Source organism: Panthera onca, chromosome D4 (genome assembly GCF_046562875.1).
Source record: "Panthera onca isolate mPanOnc1 chromosome D4, mPanOnc1 haplotype 2, whole genome shotgun sequence".
Taxonomy (NCBI): domain Eukaryota; kingdom Metazoa; phylum Chordata; class Mammalia; order Carnivora; family Felidae; genus Panthera; species Panthera onca.
Window position 1 is genome coordinate 86,448,742 of NC_138351.1, and position 21,162 is coordinate 86,469,903.

At 56.7% G+C, this 21,162-nt stretch overlaps 1 protein-coding gene across 13 annotated transcripts in view; it reads left to right on the forward strand.

Annotated features, from left to right (window-relative positions):
* The window catches only part of RALGPS1 (Ral GEF with PH domain and SH3 binding motif 1), a 311,034-nt gene that overhangs the window by 268,023 nt on the left and 21,849 nt on the right, over positions 1-21,162 (forward strand). For 10 of the 13 annotated variants that reach the window (XM_078436478.1, XM_078436474.1, XM_081790943.1 and 7 more), the window contains 3 exons: positions 747-814; positions 18,927-19,053; positions 20,304-20,461. In XM_078436478.1, the coding sequence (XP_078292604.1) occupies positions 747-814; positions 18,927-19,053; positions 20,304-20,461 (353 nt within the window). Of the gene's footprint in view, positions 1-746; positions 815-7,574; positions 7,662-18,926; positions 19,054-20,303; positions 20,462-21,162 lie in introns of all 13 variants that reach the window. The other 3 variants (XM_081790945.1, XM_081790946.1, XM_081790947.1) reach the window with 2 other exon arrangements.

A 21,162-nucleotide genomic window follows, 5' to 3' on the forward strand; every position in this document is an offset into this window, starting at 1 on the left:
CGTTACGCCTCTTGGTCAAACTCTACAATCCTTTTTCTTTCCTTGGCTGCAAGTTTCTGAAGTTCATGGCTTCAGTTCATGCCCCTTTTCTTGTTGAGTTGCATCTGGTAAGTTCTTCTACCCCTAAGCCTGTATAACTATTTGTTGGTTTTGTTGGTGGGGGCATGGCGTCTGGCATCTGGCTTCACTCTGCCATCTTCACCCAGAAGTTCTTAATCAGTGCTTTAAAAATAACAACGTTGAGGTGCCAGTCCTCATGGTGCATCCATTGCCTTGTGCCTGCCTGGGGGTGTCCAAGAGGGGGTGCAGTGTGATGATTAGAAACTCTGATTTCAGGTCAGACAGTCCTGGCTTTGGTTGCCTGCCCACCCCTTGCTAGCCCACAGATTTGGGAAAGCCGCCGAGCCTTGCTGTTCCTCAGTTTCCTCATCTAGTAGCTGGGGACAATAAACGTACCGAGTCCAGGGGCTTGTCTTGAGAACGAACACATTTGTGCCCAATAGATACTGAGCCACGATGACTCTTTTGACTGTATCTTCCTTAACCGTTGTTTCTGGGTCATGGAAATGCCCTGGGGAACCACACAGGGAAGTGGCCGAGATCTGCAGCAGACCCCAAAGTACTCCTGGGCTCCGAGACTGTAGCCCTTGGCAACAGTCCCGTCTCCCGACTCCAAACACACATGTGATCAGTCCCCCTCTGACACCCCAGAGCCTCTCTGATCTTGTAAAAATCTTCCCTTCCAGACTGTCACTCAGAATCGAACCAGGAAGCAGCTCTCCGAGACTGGTCTCTTCCAAGGAAGATCTTGCAGGTATCGTAGCCACCTCGAGTGGGGACACACCGCTGGTAGCCCAGGCATGGCTGCCGGGGCTGGCCCTGACTGTGGGTCAAGAGCACAGGTGTAGGTTGGCAGACTCCACAGTCCCGTAGCCCTCGCACATCAGCCTTCCGGGCTCCTAATCCATGGGGCCCCTGTGGGACTCCTCTGGGCTGGGGCTCCCTGGAAGAGCCTGGGACCCAACAGCCCCAAGAGAGGCCAGATCGGGATCCCAGGCTGGGAACATGCACAGGGTAGGGAAACCTCTAGGATCTTCTCTGAGTCACCTGGACACTTATCATCGGGCCTGCTGCCCCGGTGCAGGTTGACTGCCCTGGAGGGATACACAGGTGCTGGGTATTTGGTGCCACCAGACACAGAGGGCTCACCTTCCTGTAGCATCAGCTTTATCACATACTGGGACATACACAGTGTCCCTAGTGATCAGGGGGATGGGGACAGGGTTCCCATCAGAGGGATGTGGGAAATAAGAACAGGACTCGAAACAATTGTTTAGGGCCATAGAAGGAACAGGAGGAAACACTAACCATTTGAGACTGTGTCTTCAGGAGGTGATGCCAAAGTCGGAGCAGAGAGTGGGCTTGAATCGAAAAGCGTTCTGCCCCTGAGTCTTGTTCAGATTAGTTTGAGGACGAGGCCTCTGCCGCCTTTTCTGGTTAACGTGCCCTAACAGGATCAGCCAAGTCTCTGGCCTTCCCCAGGTGTCAAGAAGTCCCCACAGCCACACTTTATCTTTCCACCCTCTGGACGGTGCCCGAGGATTCGTCTCCTAGTGCTCCTTCCTGCTGTGTGATTCCATTACTTCCTCCCCTGCGGCGCCTGGCCCATGCCTCCTTTTCTCTCCCTATGTGCACGAGCCATTGAGCAGGGAGAGGTGGGAGGGTCTGCTGTGAGCCAGGCACCCAGTGGAGCGAGGTGACGACCTGCCCACACGGAGCTTAGGCTTTAGCAGGGGAGATGGGGTGCAAAAGCCGCTAGGGGGTAAGGCGTGGCCCAGGAAGAGAGATGGCAGAGAGGGGGCCTTAGCCTTGGCTTGAGGGGTCAGCTCTGCCTCTCTCCGGGGACTCTCTCCGGCCACAGGTCAAACTCAAGTCTAATCTCTGCTTGAGAGAAGCAAGGCCTCTGGGAAGTTCCCCAGCCAGGCTCCTCGCACGTGCCTGGAATGCCTTTTCCCTCATATTTCCATGGTCCGCTCTTGCTCGTCGTTCTAAGCTCAGAGAGACTTTATTTCAGCTCTTTGTTTCTTTAGGACACCCTAGTTTGTAATTGTTCTCTTTGGTCACTGGGCCTCACTTAGTTCCTGTTGAGTCTCCAGCTCCCCTCATAAGGCTTGTGCTCCACAGATGCTCAGCCCTCACAGGGTTCACAGATGAATGAATGGAAGGGAGGAAGCAGCAGGCCGAGGCTCCGGGTGGGCCTTTGGTGAGCACTGGCCTAGAGCACAAGCGGGTCTCGTTGCCGTAGCCTCACGCCTGGTCTTCAGAGAGCCTCCCCCTCCCCAGCGCCCTGTACACACCCACCTGCAGCGCGGGCAGCCTTAGCTGCCAGCCTCACCTCCTGAGCATCAGCCACTCGGCCTGCAGGCTGCTTGTTATCAGGGCACCTGCCTCACACCTCCTCCCAAAAGAAGAGCCCAGCTCCCCCACCGCCCCTGCCCCGGCCCCCTGCCCAGGTCTGCACTGAGCATCAGTGGCTCCCCCTGCTAGGCCGGAGGCTGTAGACCAGGAGCCAGGCTCAGAGAACTAACTGCTAATTGCAGGCCTCAGGAGCTGGGCCTCTCACTGAGCCCCAGGCAGGAAAGGAGGAGCTGCATTGACTTTTGACCCCTGTCTATGATGAAAACCGGTGCCGGTGGGGAGGGCCGGGGGCACCTGGGTAGCTCAGTGGGTTAAGCATCCAACTCTTGGTTTCGGCTCAGGTCATGATCCCACTGTTCGTGAGTTCAAGCCCTGCGTTGGGCTCTGTGCAGACAGGACAGAGCCTTCTTGGGATTCTCTCTCTCTCTCTCTCTCTCTCTCTCTCTCTCTCTGTCTCTCTCTGCCCCTCCCCCTTTCTCTTTCTTTCCTTCCTTTTCACTCTCTCTCCCTCTCCCTCTCTCTCTTTCAAAATAAATAAATGAACTTTAGAAACAAGTGCCCAGGAGCCAAGACCCAGCCCCTGGCCCAGCTTCATCGAGGTTCGCCAGACCCTCCTGTTACAGCCACCATCACCTCCCTCTGGCTCTGTTGTTTATTAGCCGTAGAGGCCAGAATCCAGCAAATCAACCAACCACCAGTGCGAATCCCCGCAGGGAAGAGATTGCCCCCCCCCCCCCCCCCCGCCCCCTGGCCCGGCTCACACGAAGAGACTCTAGCGAAGGTGAAATGGGAATTGCAAAAAGAACGGGGAGACCCCAGCACCCTCGGCTGAGGGACCTGGGACAGCAAAAGTGTCACCCACTCCAGCGATTGCTGAGCTGAGGAGGACTCGGCATCTGAGGGGCACACAGAATAGCCGGCACACCCGCCAAGCCTCGGTTTCTCCATCTGTAAAGTGGGCGTTGTCGTGTCTCTCTCACAGGGTTGTTGTGGGAACGTGTTGAGAACCCGTGTGTGAAACACAGTGCCTGACACACCGAGCACTCGCATCAAGGGTAGTGTTCTTAGGATGGTGTGATGGTCGTGGGTATTATGATTGTGCCTCTGTCACCGAATCAGCCTCCAGGTTTTAGTGAAACACTGCTGCCTCAGGGATACTTTCTCCCAACGGACTCCGCCCTCCTGCCCTCCCAAGCTGGGGGTCAGGGCTGTTAACAGTTAACACCGGGGCTGGCAGGCGGTGGCCGAGGCCAGCCCGCCCGTTTTTGTATGTGAGCACACCACACCCATCCGTTGACATTGTCTGTGTCTGCTTCCCTGACAGTGGCCGAGCTGAGTAGTTGGGACAGAGACCCTATGGCCTCCAAAGCCTAAAATATTCACCATCTGGCTTTTTTTTTTTTTTTTTTTTTTTTAATTTTTTTTTTTTTCAACGTTTTTTTTTTTTTTTTTATTTATTTTTGGGACAGAGAGAGACAGAGCATGAACGGGGGAGGGGCAGAGAGAGAGGGAGACACAGAATCGGAAACAGGCTCCAGGCTCCGAGCCATCAGCCCAGAGCCCGACGCGGGGCTCGAACTCACGGACCGCGAGATCGTGACCTGGCTGAAGTCGGATGCTTAACCGACTGCGCCACCCAGGCGCCCCTCACCATCTGGCTTTTTACAGAAAGTTTGCCAACCCAGTGTTGCACACTCTTGCAGGGATGGTCTGTGCTTCTCCACAGCTCTTCCCTCTGCGGGAAGGACACCGTTACCTATGCACATTTGTCCCCTATCTGCCTTCCCCACCGCACTGAGGGCCCCCTGAGGTAGGGACCACGGCCAGGGTCCCCGGAGCCTGGCCCCCGGGCGCCTCGCCTGCCCTCGGGTCTCCTTCAGGCAGGATCTCTGAGCTGCTCGCCTGCCCTCGGGTCTCCTTCAGGCAGGATCTCTGAGCTGCTCGCCTGCCCTCGGGTCTCCTTCAGGCAGGATCTCTGAGCTGCTCGCCTGCCCTCGGGTCTCCTTCAGGCAGGATCTCTGAGCTGCTCTCCTGCCCTCGGGTCTCCTTCAGGCAGGATCTCTGAGCTGCTGGCCGGGCCCCTGCGGGCACAGGGCTCTGGGAAGCAGCTCCGGCCGCCCACTGCTGACTCCGCACTCCCTTCCAGGGAAGTGCTGACGTGGCAGTTTTCACACGGTGGTGCGAGAGCGGCTCACAGGCGTGTTTTCCACCAGTTTTCCAAAGCCCTGGCTCCCACCCTAGAAGCAGGATGTTAAGGTTTTCATTGATCACCAGAGAGCCCGGGAGCGTCTGGAAGGCTTCCGATGCACTCAGTGGTCCTGGCTTCCCACCCACAGCCTCGAAGCCTCTCCCAGGACAGAGAGGCTGCTGTGGCCTGGGACAGCCGAGGGGTCCTGTGGAGGGCGGGACCAGAGGGGCAGCTCCCAGGATGCCGTCCCCACTCTGGCAGTCAGACCGGGCTGCGTGGCAGGAGCCCGACCAGGCCCAAGGACAGGAATGTGCCTCTTGCAGTCCCAGGAATGGGAGGAACGCTGCCTCCCTCAGCTCCTCAGGATGGGGGTTCAAGCTACAGCTCTGGGCTCCCTTTCCAGCAGTCAGGCACCCGCCCCCACACCTGCCAAGGAGAGGCCCCAAGATGCATTCATTGGCTTTTGCACTCCGGACGTACGTGCCAAGGGCCTGCTGTGAGCCAGACGCTTGCAGTGAGCCAGGTACCCAGTGGAACGAGGCAGAGACCTGCCCGCATGGAGCTTAGGCTTTAGCAGAGGAGACAAGCAGCAGAAGCCGTGAGGGCACAGGGCGTGGTTCAGGAAGGAGCCCGAGGAGGCCAGCGTGAGCACGACCGAGATGGCCGGTGGGCTCCCTGACCCTTCTGTGCGGCTGTGCCCACTTCTCTAGCCAGCCCACCCCCCTCAGGCAATGAGACCCGCTAACTCTAGCATTGGGAACAGCCGGTCGTGGGTCTCTCGGAGGCCGTGGTTAGTGCCAGCGTGGCCCGGAGCTGATGCTGTGCCCTCTGTGTCTGTGAGAACCCCTGCGCCCCACAGACGGCTGCCCCGTCTCCACCCCTGGCAGTGACTGTGCCGGCACCTCCACACCAGCAAATAGACTGTGAGAACGGAAATGGAGAAACCGTCTCAGTTTCTGGGCTGGGAGGAAAAAGGGCCAGGAATGCCACGTTTTCAATCCCCATCCCCCTATATGTAATGTTTCGTTTATATAAATGAACTAATATTTTCCTGGAGAGCAAAAATCATAAAGAACGTTGACCCCCAGAGAGGGCAAGTAATGTTTGTGTGTGCCTTGGAACCGATGAAGACATTTCCAGATTCTGTTAGCCCCGCCCCCACGTGGCTGAACCAACTGACAGGTTTTCTAAGAGTCCTTGGCAGCAAAGCAGGGCCATGGAAAACCTGAGCGCGGGCCTCGGCCTTTTCTACGCGCACCTTCAGAACTGCTCTCGACATACCTTCGTGTCTTCCTTGTTTTATTGCCTCTTGGGTAAAAGCCCTGCTTCGGAGTCGGGCAGACCTGAGTTCAAAGCCCAGCTCCAGCACTTCTTAGCTGTGGGACCTCGGGCGATCGGCTTAATCCCTCTGAGCCTCAGTTTTCTTGTTGGCGAAACAGCGGTAGGAATAAATACTTCACGCAGGCTTACTTTGCGGGGCTGAGGCTGTGCCAGAAGAGCCCTTAGCACAGCGCCTGGCACACGCTCACCACTCAGGATTTCTGGCTCCTGGCCCTCATAGGGCGGGCCGCGATGCTGTCCCGATGGGGGGACAGCATGACGCAGAGCAGGGGACGGGGAGCCGGAGGGCCCTCACCTCAAGTCCAACTCACCAGTCACCAGCTGTGCCGGGTACCGCTGCTGTATAACCAGCCACCCTGGAACCTAGTGTCACAAAACCATCATTTTGTTACATGCACAGGTATTGTGGATCAGGAAATAGGACGGGACACAGCCAGGAGGGCTTGTCTCTGCTTCACAATATCTGGGGCCTCTGCCAGAAAGTCGAAGGTTGAGAGGGACTCAACGGCTAGGTGCTGGAATCATCTGGATGTGCGTGATGCTGGCTGTTGACGGGCCACGGCCGGGACAGAACGCGTGTGTACACGTGGCCTCCCACGTGGCCTGGGCTTCCTTAGCGTATGGCAGGCTCAGAGTGGTCAGACTCCTACACGGCAGTGTTCCCCCAAGGCAAACGTCCCAAGAGCTGGGTGGAAGCTGCATGATGGCGTCCGTGTGACCCGCCTCGGAAGTCACGTAGCCTCGCTTCTACTACACTCTGTCGGTCAAGGTCCACCCTGGTCCAAGGAGAGGGGCCAGAGACCCTACCGCTCAACAGGAACCACGTCAAGAATTTGTGGACGTATGTTAAAACCACCACGCCAGCTAGTTCGCGGTGGGGGAACAGAGGCTCGATGATGACGACGACGACAACGACGACGACGACGACGATGATGGTGGTGGCGGCGGCAGCTAGCGCGCACTGAGCTTGTACTCGCTGCCAGACACTGTTGTAAGCACTGCCTGTGCTCATTCAGGACCCCCACGCCTACCCTGTGAGGTGAAGGCTGATATCCGTATTCCGTAGGGAGAGGTGCTGGGGCAGGAAGGAGCAGAGCCAGCCGCTAAGCCCAGGGGTCTGGACTGGTGATTGCCCATGCATGGGACATGCCCATGCCCTTCCTGCATGGGACATGGACATGTCCCATGTCCCATGCATCGGACAACCAGGATGCGCTTGCAGGTCCCGGATTGCTCTGGGCTCTGTCCCCATTGCTGCCGGTGTCTGTGCGGTACAGCAATCAAAAGTGTGCGGCTGTGCCCCCTTCTCCAGCCGGCCCACCCCCCTCAGGCACAGGTCTCTCCCTATGTCTCCCGGTGTCTGTGCAGTCATCACGGCCCTGGGTGACAACCCTGGCACATCTGTGCCTTTCTTAGAGACATTTTTGGGTCACACACTCTCCCTGCTTGGTTCTTAGAAGGCTGGGTCTGTGTGAGAGTCACAGCTGCAAATCTGATTTGCCATTAAATCTTCTTTGCTCCCCCTAGCTGGGGGCATGAGGCCTGACCTCTCATGGTCAGGGTTGGGGGTGCTTGGCCCTTCTCCCCACCAGGCCTTTCTCTATCTCTGTTGGCTTGCTAAGCTCAGGGCCTGCCACAAAGGACATGGTCTTAGCGGCGGGCACTGCTGTCTTGGGGCCTCCAGGTGACAGTCAGTTCGTCGATGCTTCCTCAGGTGAGCACTTCCGTGGGATGCCACAGGTCCCTTGACCTAGACAGATGCAAATCCATTCTGGGGCCGCTGCAGCCCCTTCCATGGCCCCTCAGAGTCTGTGTCCACTGCCAGCTCCTTGCTGCTTGGGTCCCTGTGAGCCCTTGGTTGGCAATGGGAGGCCACAGCCATCCTTGTCCTGACAGACTTGCACATGCAGCTGACCCTGGTGTGGCTGGGGCCGTGTTGGCTCCCATGACTGAGCAAGGCACTAGGAGTCCCCTGGGTCTCCCAACTGCTGAGGACGTATTCCAAGTTCCCCGAGCGGTCTGTGGGGACGTCGGCCTGCACCGTAGAGTAGTGAGCAGAAGAAGAGAGCACCCCGTGGGCAGGGCTGGGGACTCTCCCTTCCACAGCCTCCTCTGTTAGCTTTCATAGATCTTCAGAATGGGCGAGGGGCTCAAGAGCTGAGAAGCCAGTGCCCGCCTCTTCGCTCTGGAAGTTCACATCTCCGTTCCTCGTCTCTCACCTCGTGGCCTGCTATGTCAAGGTCAAGCAGAGGAGCAGAGACACAAGCCCGCTTCTGTCCGACTCTGCTGCCCCACTGTGGCCCAGCCCCCCTCCTCCCCCCACCACGCCGCACACGGCACCGGCGGCTTCCCCTGCATTCCCTGCCCTGACCCCAGGGAGAAAGCATTTGGGCCTCACCACCGCTGAAGGGGGATCCAATGCGATTTTTCAGAAAGAAATGGACCGGGGCATTCCGAATGACGGTGAGCCAGATCTTGGCTCACAGCAAGGACCCGGGAGAGCTGCATGTATGAGAAACAAAGAACGTGTGTGAATGTGAATGTGAAAGTGACCAGCGCCGAGGCCTGACCGTGAAACCTGGCCAGAGAAGGCTTTCTGTGCAGAGGACCCCCATGTCCCCGGGTGCCACAGGGCTCTGGCAGCCCCGGAGAGGGCCCAAGTCCCTGCTATGGGAACAGGGCTCGCGGCACACACAGTAAAGAGGCCGGGAGGCGCAGAACCCTCTTCAAGCTGGGAGCAAGTCCGCCCCGTGAACCGCATGGCCCGGCGGCACTGTCGGGAGCTCCACGTCCGGCCATGGTCACTCCCCTTCTCCAACCCGGAGAGGCTCGGGGGCCGAGGAGGCCGGACCCCAAGCTCCCGGCAGCCCAGGCGGAGGCTGGACTGGAACTCGAGTCTCGTGACTCCAAGTCCCCTCTGCCACAGCTGCCTCCCGTTAACTTACAGTGTGTGCAAGACTCGGAAAGCACCCCGCGAGCGGCAGCCTGGCTGCCAGGCTGCTTAACCTGGGCAATGCCGACCGGGCCAGGGCCCCAGTTGCTGCCGGAAAGCCGCGGGAACAAGGCTCCCCGTCCCCCTCGGCAGAGCCAGCCCGTCTGTAGCCAGAGCACCGGCTACACTCGAGTCCCGCAGCCCCTGCCTCCCCGAGCTGGTGCTGGTGGGAGACTCTGGTCAACAGGAAGTCACATCTCATTCCTTAGTGACAAGTGGATGGGCGCTGAAGGCAAGTGCAGGCCACGGGAGAGCGAGTGACCGGAGGGCCTGGCCCTCTCTGAGGACGCAGGGTCGCTGCCCTCTCTGAGGACGCAGGACATGCGTGTCGTCAGCACTGGGCCTGCGTCTTCCTGGAACCCCTTGCTGCTGCTCCTTTAGCCCCTGAGGAAGGGAGAAGGTCAGCGGCTCTTTCCTCCATCTCTCCCTTCTCCCGAGGGAAACATCTGGCGGAGCAGAAGGCCGTTTCTGAGGTGTGTCACGACTGTCTGCTGGGTCCACATGGGTGGGCAGAGGGGGACGCTGGCTCTTGGCGCTGGCCGGCCGACTGAGGTGGCAGGCCAGGCCCCTCCAGCTTGCTCCCCCTGGAGACCCACACCCGAGGGAAGGCAGCCGCTGCTGTGTGTTCCAGCCCCAGAGATGGGTGCTGCCTGCACCAGGCACCTCGGAGCGGGAAGAAGTGGCAGCCGAAGTCAGGGCCGCTGGCCTGAAAACCACGCGTCGCCTCTGACGCCTTCCGTTAGAATTACAAGTGAAGCCCGAGATCACTCTCCTCCTGCATCTAAAATGACGCTTTTCTCAAAGAGTTGTTCTGTCGACCCTGGTTCTACACAAGTTCCTTTTTAGGTTGTCTCTTCTCGTCCCACAAACACTGGTTCTGTCCCAGGCCTTCCCTCGTCTCACCGAGCTTGCAACTCTGGATAATTCGCCCACTCCCGGGGCTCCACACTCCCCTGGCTGGACACGTCTGTCCCCGGCGCGGTCTGTCTCCTGAACACTCCCCCAGTGGCCCCTTCGCATCAGTCCCGACCTGAACTTCTCGTCGGTCCCCCGAGCCTGCTCCCTAAGTGAACGGCACTAGCATCCACCTACGCTGCCCCAAGCCCCCCTCCCACCACACCCCTGCTGATCCCCCTAGACCCCCTAGACCCCCCTCCTCCTCTTTCTCCTTCCCGGCCTGTCGTTGGGGCTGCCACCACGTGCTTCTCCAGCCAGAGTGAGCTTTCTAGGGTGCGATTCTGAGCACATCACCGCCCCTCCTAAAAATCTCGACACCTTCCCCTCCTTAAACTCCAAGCTCCTCAGGTGCCCCCCCACCCCCACGCCTCCCCCCCTCCACCGCAGCCACCATCCGCCCCCCATACACGGTCCCGCCCTCAGCTCTTCCCCCAGGGTGGCTCCCTGCAGTTTCTCTAGTAGGTTCCACGGTCTTTGCTCTTGCTGCTCCTGCTGCATAGGCCTCAGCTGCATCTCTCGGGCTCAGCCTGGATGTCGGACCCTCGGCTCCTCTCCGACCTTCCCGCGTTCTCAGAAGCACTCAGATGGCTCCACTGGTCACCAGCTGCTTGCCCAGGCAAGCTCCCTAACCCTTCTGACCTCAGGTCCCACCTCACAGCGCTGAGCTGACAACAGCTCCTGGGAGGCAGTGTTGCCGCAAGGCCTTTAAATGGGATCCTGTGTACAAAGCATTTAGCACAGTGTGTGGCGCCTGTAGATGCACAAGGAAGGTCGGGTGTTGCATTACCACCTCCATTATCGCCGTGGTAGTTACTCTGTCGGTGTAGTTTTTGCTATTACCACGATTATTATTTCTTTTTCTCCTATCGAAGCACGTGTCCCTCCTGGGTGTAATTTTCCGCTTGCTTGTCTTTCTCCCCCACCTGACTGTAAACCCCATGAAAGCAGAGCGTCAGCCCTCTAATCCAACGTGGCTGACCAGCCCCTGGCTCAGGGCTGGCCCAGGGTCAGGAAACGTTTGCTGCAGGAAGGAGGGACAGATGCTGGATCATTTCCCCCTTACAGGGAGGCTGCCAGGTCAGACCACTGTTCCTGTGTTGCAGATGTAGAATCAGGTGGAGAGGTGCGAGGTGGCTCTCCCAAGGTCGCTCACTCAGCCTGCAAGTGGCAGATAGCACGGGAGCCCAGGTCTGCCTGCCTCCAGACTCTGAGTTCTTAGCTAGGACCATTCATCACCCTCACTCCTGTCTTCTGCAGAGCCATTATTAGAAGGCCCTGTGCTCTTTTCTCTTCCAATCAATGAGTGGTCTGTTGGGCAGCCTGTTGGTTTCTTGAGAGAAATGTAATGAAAACCAGATTTTTTTTTTCAACATGATATCTCGTTCCCCACAGAGACTGTCAGTTCTCATATGTTCCAATAAAACTGCTAAAGAAACAGCCACTTAAAGAGCTTTAAAGATTATTCATGGAAAAATTATGCGGAGGAAAAATAGAGCAATCCTCTGAGATAGTCAAGCCACATGGTCAGTTTTTCCAGCTGTCCGTGCCATATCGGGCTGGGCAGCGGGGACCACGCTCCGCACAGCGAGGCCAGAACCCCAGTTCATTATCACTGCCCCCACCCCTGCCCTTGCCCCAGGGGACATGGAGAAACAAACTTGCCAGCTGCTCAGCTCAGAAATGGTCCCGGAAGACACGTGTTCCCTGGTGCTGTCACGTGGTGGCCACCCCAGGCTTAGTGGGACAGGAACGTGAGGCCTTTCAGTAGCAGAGAATGTCACTTACTGGCAGAGAAGCCCCCCCCCCCCACCCCCTAACCCTAGGTCCCAACTGAATGGAAATTCTTCGGCTTTAGCGTCAGACCAGGCTATTGGTCAACAACCAGGGGGTGGGAGTGGCTGAGACCCAGGGCATTAATTAGGAGCAGTATCAGCTTGGACTCTGGGCCCAGGGAGATCATAGCCTCTTCTGCTTGGGCCTCCCACCCTTTCCTCAACCCGGCTGAGGGCCATCTGAGGCCAGGCATGCCTCCCAAGGCCGTCCAAAGCAGCAAGAAGAAGGAGGCGGATCTGGGCCTCGTCCTGGAGGGAGAATCCGGAGCCGAGCGGAAGAAACCGAGGGCGAGTCCGGAAGCGTAGGAGAGCTGGAACATGCAGATCAGAGCCAGGATGCAGGAACCATCTGGAGGCAGGTGAAAAAGGGAGTGAGCGGGGAAAGCCAAGGAAGTTCCCAGAAGAGGCTCGGAGAGTCAGCTCTCTAGGCACGGCACAGCACGCATGGGCAGCTGAGGGAACAAAGCCAGCACCCCCCCAGCGTGTGACCTTACATGCCTTGGAACGTCCCTTTAAAATGGCAATTGTAGGGGCGCCTGGGTGGCTCAGTCGGTTAGGCATCTGACTTCAGCTCAGGTCATGATCTCACAGTTCATGGGTTCGAGCCCCACGTCGGGCTCTGTGCTGACAGGTCAGAGCCTGGAGCCTGCTTCAGAGTCTGTGTCTCCCTCTCTCTCTGCCCCTCCCTGCCTCATGTTCTGTCTCTGTCTGTCTCTGAAAAATGAATAAACCTTTAAAAAAAATTTTTTTTAACGGCAATTGTAAAATTACCAACTGCATAGGAGTCCGCGTTGGAGTTTTTGTACAAGCCTGGCACACAGCTGGTGCATAATAGATGTTGGTCCTCTCCACCTTCACCTACAACAGTAGCAATTGGACCTTACCCAACAGAGTTCCTGGAGGAAGTGCCTCCCGCTTATCAGATCACCTCAGATGTGTCACTGTTTCTTCTGCCTCAGGTTTTCACCAGTACCTGACCTTTGAACTGCGAGCCTCCCACCCCCCAGCAGCCCATGGCAACTGTGTAAGCCCTGGCTTTCTCACCTATGAACCCGCCACCCGTGCGTGGAGGGCAGCACGCCCACGCGGCACGGTGCCGGGGGTGGAACGCTCCACCTTAATTATCACCGTTATCATTTACTACAACAACACTGGGAGTCGAATTCCAGTTAAAACTCCAGGGGAGGAGCAGTGCGCGAACTGACCTTTACAAAATACTTTCTGAACCCAGGGTGGGAGCCAGAGTGACTCAGGCGGTGTGATTCCACGTCCATGCCACTGATAAACAAGGCGAATTCCACCCTCCGCACGGACTCGTTCATTGAGCAATAGTGCCCAACGAAAACAGAGCAGGAGGGCTTCCGTTCTTCCCCTTCGTCTCCGGAGCAGCCACAAGAGACGCTTCGTCCAGGACAGAGATTGAGCAGAAGGTCTTCCGGGGCGCACGTGCCAGTCACCTGGAGAGCCAGTGGGATGAGAACCTCCAGGACGGGCCCAAGAAACCCCATTTCTCACACACTCTGCAGATGCTTCAGATACACTCCCAGGTTGACAGAGCTGCTGGCAGAGTGGAACTCCTCGCCAGGAAAACGCACGCGCACACGAAGCGTAGTTACCCGTCCGGTACCTCTGCACACTCCTCCAGGGCCTTCCGAGGACCGGATCCGGTGAGGTGCGGGCCCCGCCTCTCCGGCTTCGTTATCATGGTCTGCCAGAGTCTGTTTTTGAGATGTCCTGTGCGGGCTGCAGTTGGGACCTCCAGCAGCCTCCCCTGCGTCCTGCTACCAGGCTAGGCCACCCAGGCAGCCCTCTAGGAGGCGGTGTGGTGTGGCGGGGCCTCGGGGTCAGGTTCCTTGGGCTGCAGACAATGAGACAGACGCTGGCTGCCTCAACCAAAAGGGGAACCTTTGGCTTATGGGGTCCAGGAAGGGCTGAGCAGCCAGGGAAGGAAGGACGCGGCCCAGGGCTGCGGGAACGACTAAAACGGGACTCTTTTCCACAAGCAGGAAACATGGCCATTGGCAACGTCTAGGTTCTCTTGCACAGCCGCAAAAAGTGATTGTCCTCAGACATGTTCTAGGCTCACATCTGAAAAATCCTCGGGAAAGGTGTCTATCCCTATCCGGATCCAGGAGCAAGGCCACAGCGGTCTGGAGTTGGCTCCCCTGTGACCCTATCAGTGGTGGGAAGGGGGATTCCTGGAGGGGGTGGCGGGCAGGTGGTCCCAGGTGTCCGCTCCATGGATTCACAAGGCCTAGACTTGAACCTGATTGCCTAGCCAACCAGCTCCCTGCCCTTGAAGCTTAACCTCCTGAGCTGCTGCTTCCCCATTTGTGAATTAAGGCTAATGTACAGACCTCAGAGAGCTGTTGTGTGGGTTAAATGTGAAAGCACCACAGGGCCTCAGCAGGACACAGATGGCACAATCCAGTGGGGTGATCAGAGGAATTTTTCAGAAAGGGGCCGGCGGGTTTAAGGAACCCTAAGGACATCACAGCACCCCAGCGCCAGAACAGGAGTGCAGGGAGACAGCGGTTATGAAAACCAGAGTAGAGAGGACTTGGGGAAACTGCCGCCTCTCAGGGGTGACCCTGAAGGGGAGTCTGGAGGAAATGGTGCCTTAGCCTCTCTCCTCCCTCCCCCCAGTCTCTGGCCACGGCTCCCCATAGGCCTGATCCAACGAGGAGCCAGAGGGAAGGGAGCCCACTGACCGAGGCCCCAAGCCCAGCTCCCAGTTAATGGCACAGGGTGGAAAAGGGTGCAGGACGAATCTGGAGGGCAAATGGAAGATTCCAGCACAGCCCCTGGCACATAGTAGGCATCCATGTGTTTTTATTTATTTTTAAAATTTTTTTAATGTTTATTTTTGAGACAGAGACAGAGCATGAATGGGGAGGGTCAGAGAGAGAGGGAGACACAGAATCCGAAGCAGGCTCCAGGCTCTGAGCCGTCAGCCCAGAGCCCGACGTGGGGCTCGAACTCACGAACCGTGAGATCATGACCTGAGCTGAAGTCAGAGGCTCAACCGACTGAGCCACCCAGGCACCCCATCCATGTGTTTTTAAAATATTCTCATTTTAGGGGCGCCTGGGTGGCTCAGTCGGTTGAGCGTCGACTTCAGCTCAGGTCATGATCTCACAACTCGTGAGTTCGAGCCCCACGTCGGGCTCTGGGCTGATGGCTCGGAGCCTGGTGCCTGCTTCTGATTCTGTGTCTCCCTCTCTCTCTGCCCCTAACCCACTCGCATTCTGTCTCTGTATCTCTCAAAAATAAATAAACATTAAAAAAAATTTAAAAATAAAATATTCTCATTTTAAATGATGAAATATTGAACATGTAGAGAGTACCCATTGCGCCCACTATCCATATTTAACAGAAATTAGCATTTAGCCATATTTTATATTTTTTTAAGTAAAATAACACTACAGATAGAGCAGAAATCCCTCTTACCCTATGCTTCCTCTTTCTTCCCCATAGAGGTATCTACTCTCCGGAGACCAATTTATGTTATTCCTGTGTAGGCTTTTTATATTATACTGTTGTTTTGTATGTGTTACAGTGTTTACAAAACTGGCATCATGCCTCAGTGTAAACATTGTTTTGCACCTTGCACTTTTCCACTGAGCTTATGCTTCTAGGACGTAATCTGTATGGATACGTATAAATTCAGTTTAAATTCAGTTTCTTCGCTGTTTTCTGCTCTGTAGAATTTGTTGGGTGAATAAACCACAGCTCATTTATCCATTTCCCTCCTGAGGGGCATGTAGACTGTTTCCACCTTTTTGCTGTTATACACAATGCTACATAGAGCATCCTCATAAATGTGTCTCCTTGTGTGTATACTACGTGCAGGGGTTTCCTGGGGGAAATCTGGGGGATACCTAGAACCAGAATCGCCTGGTCACAAAGGCATAGCATCTTCACCTTCACTCGCCAGGCTAATAGCTTTCCAAATATTTGGCACCCTAAGAGCCCATTTTCCCACATCCTAGCCACCACTTGATGTTGTTGGGCTAATTAATTTTTGACAACCTACTAAGGTAAAAACACTTTTTCTCACCGTTACTATACAATTTGCATTCCCATGATCACCAGTGAGGTTAAGCATCTCTCCTTGTACTTATTGGTCACGTGGGGTTTTCCTCTTTTGTGAATTTCCCGTTTGTGTCCTTTACCCATTTTCTCTGTGTGGTTTGCCTCTTTCTAACTGATATTTGAAGTCCTTTATATATCTCAACACGAATCCTTTGCTGGGGGTGTGGGTGACATGATCCCTCCTCCCAGAGTACAACTTGCCTTTTAACATTGATTTTGCTGACTTTCATTTGTTTGTTTTGGTGCAGAAATGTTTAATTTTAATGCAATCAATTCAGTTTTGTTTTGTTTTTTTTTTGTACTTTAGGTCTTATGCTTTTTGTTTCTTTCCCCAAGGTCATCGACATCGTCTCTTATGTTTTTTTCCCCAGTAGTTTCACATTTTTGCTTTTTTACATTCATGGTGTGAATCCGCTTGTGTAACATAAGGTGGGAGGACCCCAATTTTGTCTTTCTCCCCACGGAGCCCGATGGTTCTAGCGCCGTGTACTGAAAAGACCCTCCCTGCCCCACTGACCCACCATCATGAAGCGAGTCTGGGCTCTCCCTTCTAATTTACCGAACTGTTTCTCCGTCCCTGCCCCAACACCAAACTGGGTGCAGTCCTACCATTTTGTGTGTTGTTCTGATATCTGGTAGGGCAAGGCCTGTACTGCCCTTCTTGACAACTGTCCTGGAGACTTCTTCCCTTTAGTCTTCCATCAGGACATTAAGACCAGCTGAAGCGACCAGGCAGTGGTCAGGCAGCATTGAACACCACACCGCTGGCAGTTTCGAGCTCAGAATTGATGTGCCCAGCTTTTCATTTTTTCAAACACTCACGAAGCTGTACAGGGGTTGGATTTCAGAGGATCCGTCAGGAGGTAGAAGAAGGTCGTGTGGGGACCCAGCCCACGTGGTGACCGGAGAGATGAGTATGGAGGGGATGTGCAGAATCTAGGGGCCTCAGTGATCGTGTCTGGCAAGTAAAGAGGGGTAGGAAGAGGAGAGGCCGGTCACCGTCTGGGAGAGGCCAAGATGACCCCACACTCCAGGCCAGATGACTGAGTGTCCATGGTTGGAAATACAGGAGGAGGTTCCGGGTGTGACCTTCACGGAGCAGAACTCAGGGTACCTTAGGAATGTTCAGACAGAAGCATCCTGGGTGTATTGGTCTCGGGTTCAGAAAAGAGGGCTGTGGGACAAATTTAAGAGCCAAAACCAGACCCAAAGAGGGAAGTCTGCATAGAAAACACCAACACGAGAGCCAGGTGGAGGATAAGGAGCCCACAGAGGAGACAGAGTGGCAGTGACCAAGAGGCACAGGGAGAGGCAGGAGTGAGACAGCACAGACAGCCGGGACGCAAGGCGTTGCGAGGAGGGGCCACTAGCACCGGATGCCGCAGGCTGTAGGGAGAAGGTGTGAGGGCAGAGGCAGAGCTACGAGGAGCACGGTCCTCTGAGGAAATGCGACTGGCCAGGAGGAACACGGGGCCAAGGGCCTGTATTCCACAGAAAACGGGAGACGACGATGTATTTAAAGGCTGTGGAAGGGGCCGGAAAGAAAGGAGGTGATGGTGTGAATTCTCAGAGGGGACAGGCAGGACCGGGGAGGAGAGGAGTGCCCGAGCCCCAGGCCCTACAGGAAGGCACGTGTGGATGGAGCACATGTGACAGTTGCAAGGCTGGAGCTGACAGCCACAGTTTTCTCGTGGAGGTGGAGAGTGGTGTCTCTCGAAAGGGAGGGGGCTTGAGGAGAGAGGGATTGGTGGGGGGGCGCAGGGATCTGAGGGAGGAGGTGTGTGTGCACGGTGGGGGTGTGGAGGGGAGGCAGGGGTGAGAACCCAACAGCTGGGAGCCAGAAGCCCGCGCTCCGGGTGATGTGAGTTCCTGCCTCATGAACCTTCCGGAGGGCCAGAAGGGACCTAGACTTCCTGTGGCGACAGGCTGGGAACAGGGCTCCTTAGTTTGGACTTTATGAGGATGATCCAAGCATGCTGGAGAACCAGGGAACCCCTCGGTCCCTTGTGCATCTATGGCGTCTTGGGGTGGAAGATCTGAAGCCCCAGATGGACCTCGGGCCTCACAGGCTCTCCAGAAAAGTGTCTCCACGTGTGCGTTTGATATGGTCGAGCTCCTTTGTGGAAGCCCTGGTTCCTATGTCCAGTGTTTGTCCCCGGCAGCTGTGGCTAGGCTAGCACCTGCGGTCACCTCCCTTAAAGTTGTCTCTTCCCAAGCCACAGAAATCAAAGTACAATAGTGGTCGGGGCCACGGCCCTCAAAATCTAGCCACGGACGTGAAGGATTCTGCCTCAGTCTCTGCATCCGGCACTCAGTGTGGTCGGTGGCCCTGGCTCCCGGCTCTCATGACCTTCCAGTGACCCCGTGCATAGGGCTGAGAAGGACATGGTAACAGTTGTCAGAATGTAACAAGTAGAAGTGCCACCTGTGAAATTCTAGGTACATGACCTTGTGACCTCCCAGCCACCTGCAAGGTGAGTTAAGTTACTGCCACTTTTCAGATGAGGAACCCGAGGCTCAGGGAACAAGTTAAGTAACCTGTCCAAGGTCCCCAGGCAGTTAACTGATAGGCCTGGGGTCTCAACCCCTGCCTCCCTAGCCCTGCCCTACCTCGGTAAATCCCCCGCCTCCTCTGAGAAGCCCTCCTTCCATTTTTGGTTGAGTGAGCAGGCAGAGAAGGACACAGGGCCAGGTCACTGGACTCGGACTCAGAAGATGGGCCGTGAAGTCCCAATTCCGTCACCCAACTGGGTGGCCCTGGATACGTGTTGCCACGGGGAAACCAGGCCAGGCTGCCTGTCCCCACATCCACCCCATCTCCATCCGCACATTCTCCCTCCCCCGTGTTAGTCGGTGGCACTGCCTGGTCAGGGGGCACCATGCAGAGCAGGACGCTGGGCACCTTAACAGTCGGTTCAGAGGCCAGTTATACTGCCAGTGAGGGCTCAGTGTCTCCCGAGTAGAAAGCCACCAGGCCTGTGTGAACCTGGCCCCACTACAGCAGCCAGGCCAGGTACCTGACCCTGCCCGGAGCCACCTCCTCTGGGCTTCCCCAGCCCAGCTTCACCCCCACCCCATCACTCTCTCTCTCTCCTGTTCACAGGCCCCTCCACTGGCTCCAGTTCCGCGAGGTTCAGCCGGCGGCCCACCTGTCCCGACGCGTCTGTTGCTGGCAGCCTCCCCACACCCCCTGTCCCGAGACACCGGAAGAGCCACAGCCTGGGAAACAAGTGGGTGACTGAGCAAGCCCCCCCCACCGTGGGCTCCAGGGCTGCTGGGACTGCTTGGCTACTGGGGGCCGCCTTGTCCATCTGATGCGTGCTCTTGGTATCCCTGGCTGGCGGCCTCTCCTCAGGCTGGCACAGGCTCGGGGAGAGCCGGGGAGGGGCGGGGGAGCGGTCCCGGCTGCGGCAGCACGGCCTGTGTCCTGGTGACAGGGATCACTGGCTCAGGAGCCAATGGAGGAGGCATACAGGGAAGTGCAGGGCAGCAATGGTTGGATTCCAGAAAGTTTGCCAAGCTCGGTTGGTGCCTCCCTTGCGGAAAGCTCCAGAGCCCAGTGGAGACCGTGACTGTCATCCAGAGCATCACTCAGTGTCATCCAGAGCATCTGCCTGTGTTGGGGCTCAGAGTCTCTGCTTGCCCATGGCTTCAGAAAGCCTGCAGAGCAGTGAACCTGCCACTGGTTCACCCAGCCCTGTGGACTGACAGCTCGGGGACATGTATGGACCTCAGCGTGGCTGGGGGCAGCCATGCCCGTGTCCCCAGGGTATTGGGCACAGGCCCTCGAACCAGTTGGATCCCTCCTCCCTCAGTTCTTTCCTCCCTCCATCCCTCCCTTCCTTCCTTTCTTCCACCACCAAAACGCAAGCCTCGGCCAGCTCAGGCTGGCCCTGGAGTCACTCATAGGCTGGAGGGGAAAAGGGTTGCTGTCTGAGGGTTTAGCGCTTGCCCCGTGTTAGATACTCTGCTACATGCCTGCCAAGCATTATGTCACTGAGCCCCCGCAGGCCTCCGAGGTAGGGGCTGTATCATATACATCGTAAGATGAGTCCTATGAGGTTCAATGGGGCGAAGCACCTTGCAATGGTGAGTAAGGTTGGAACAAGGATTTGGACCAGACGTGTGACTCCAGAACCAGGCATGCTGCCCACAGGGCCACTCTGCCCCTTCACTCGTGTGGCGCCATGGTTCACAAGCACGATCCACTCACATGAGCCTTATAATCGTCCTGAGAAACAGGCAGGGCAAGTATCCATAGTCCCCATTTGACAGATGGAGAAACTGAGGCTCAGAGAAAGGATGTGACTTGCCCAAGGTCACGCCATGAGATAGGGCCGAGCCTGGACTTGCACCGTGGTTCTGGGTGGCCGCCTTTTTCCTCCGGCTGCACCATCTGCTCAGGACCCCAGGGCAGGTATACTCACTGTGACTCCACAGATAAGGAGCTCTGCCTTCTTTCTTCCTTTCCGTTTTCCAGTATGATGTGTCAGTTGAGTGTAGTTGAGAGTAAAAGTGCGACATTCCCATCGGAGAAAGCGAGACACCTGCTGGACGACAGTGTCCTAGAGTCTCGCAGCCCCCGCAGGGGCCTCGCCCTCACCTCCTCCTCTGCCGTCACCAATGGACTCTCCCTAGGTAAGCGTCTCTGGCCTGCACACGACAGTGCGGTGTGTGCTCCGTGTCTGTCTCTGTCACTGTGCAGCGCCCGGTGGCCCCTCACCCTCTGCAGAAAGGGCTCCCCTACAGGAGTCGCCAGAGCCAGGAGGGCTTTGCTTCCCCATCTCCAGGGCTTCACAAAGTGACCTGGGTTTGTCCTCGTCCTGCCGGTAGCCCTGAGCGCGGCAGGCAGGTGGAAGGAAGCCGGACGCACACCCGAGACCCGCTGTCATTGGTTGGCAACTGCGAGAGCCTGGCCGCGGCCCCAGCAGGGCTTCTGTCCTGGGGGAGCCACAAGGCCCAGCGTGCAGAGCCAAGCGGGGGGAGCTGCCGGGGACAGCAGCTGGGTGGGCCACCGGGTTCTCTCACTCGTGTACTTGTCTTCACACTGAGAAGCCAGAGTTAGGGAGGATGAAAAATTGATCTTCGGGGATAAAATTGCATGTCTGAGCTTCAGCCAGAAATGGTACTTATGTCAGCGGAAGGAACAGAGACAGAACTGCCGAGGCTGGGGTGGAGAGAGGTTGGAGGCAGAGCTTAGGACACTGTTGAGCTCTGGTCACAGGCCTGTCACCCTGCGGTGCCCAGGTCACCTGTCATTACTACCATCAGACAAGTACTCTCACTGGCTGTGTCCTTTCAGTGTGCCTGTGCTTCCGTAGTCTGTGTGTCTGCGTGTC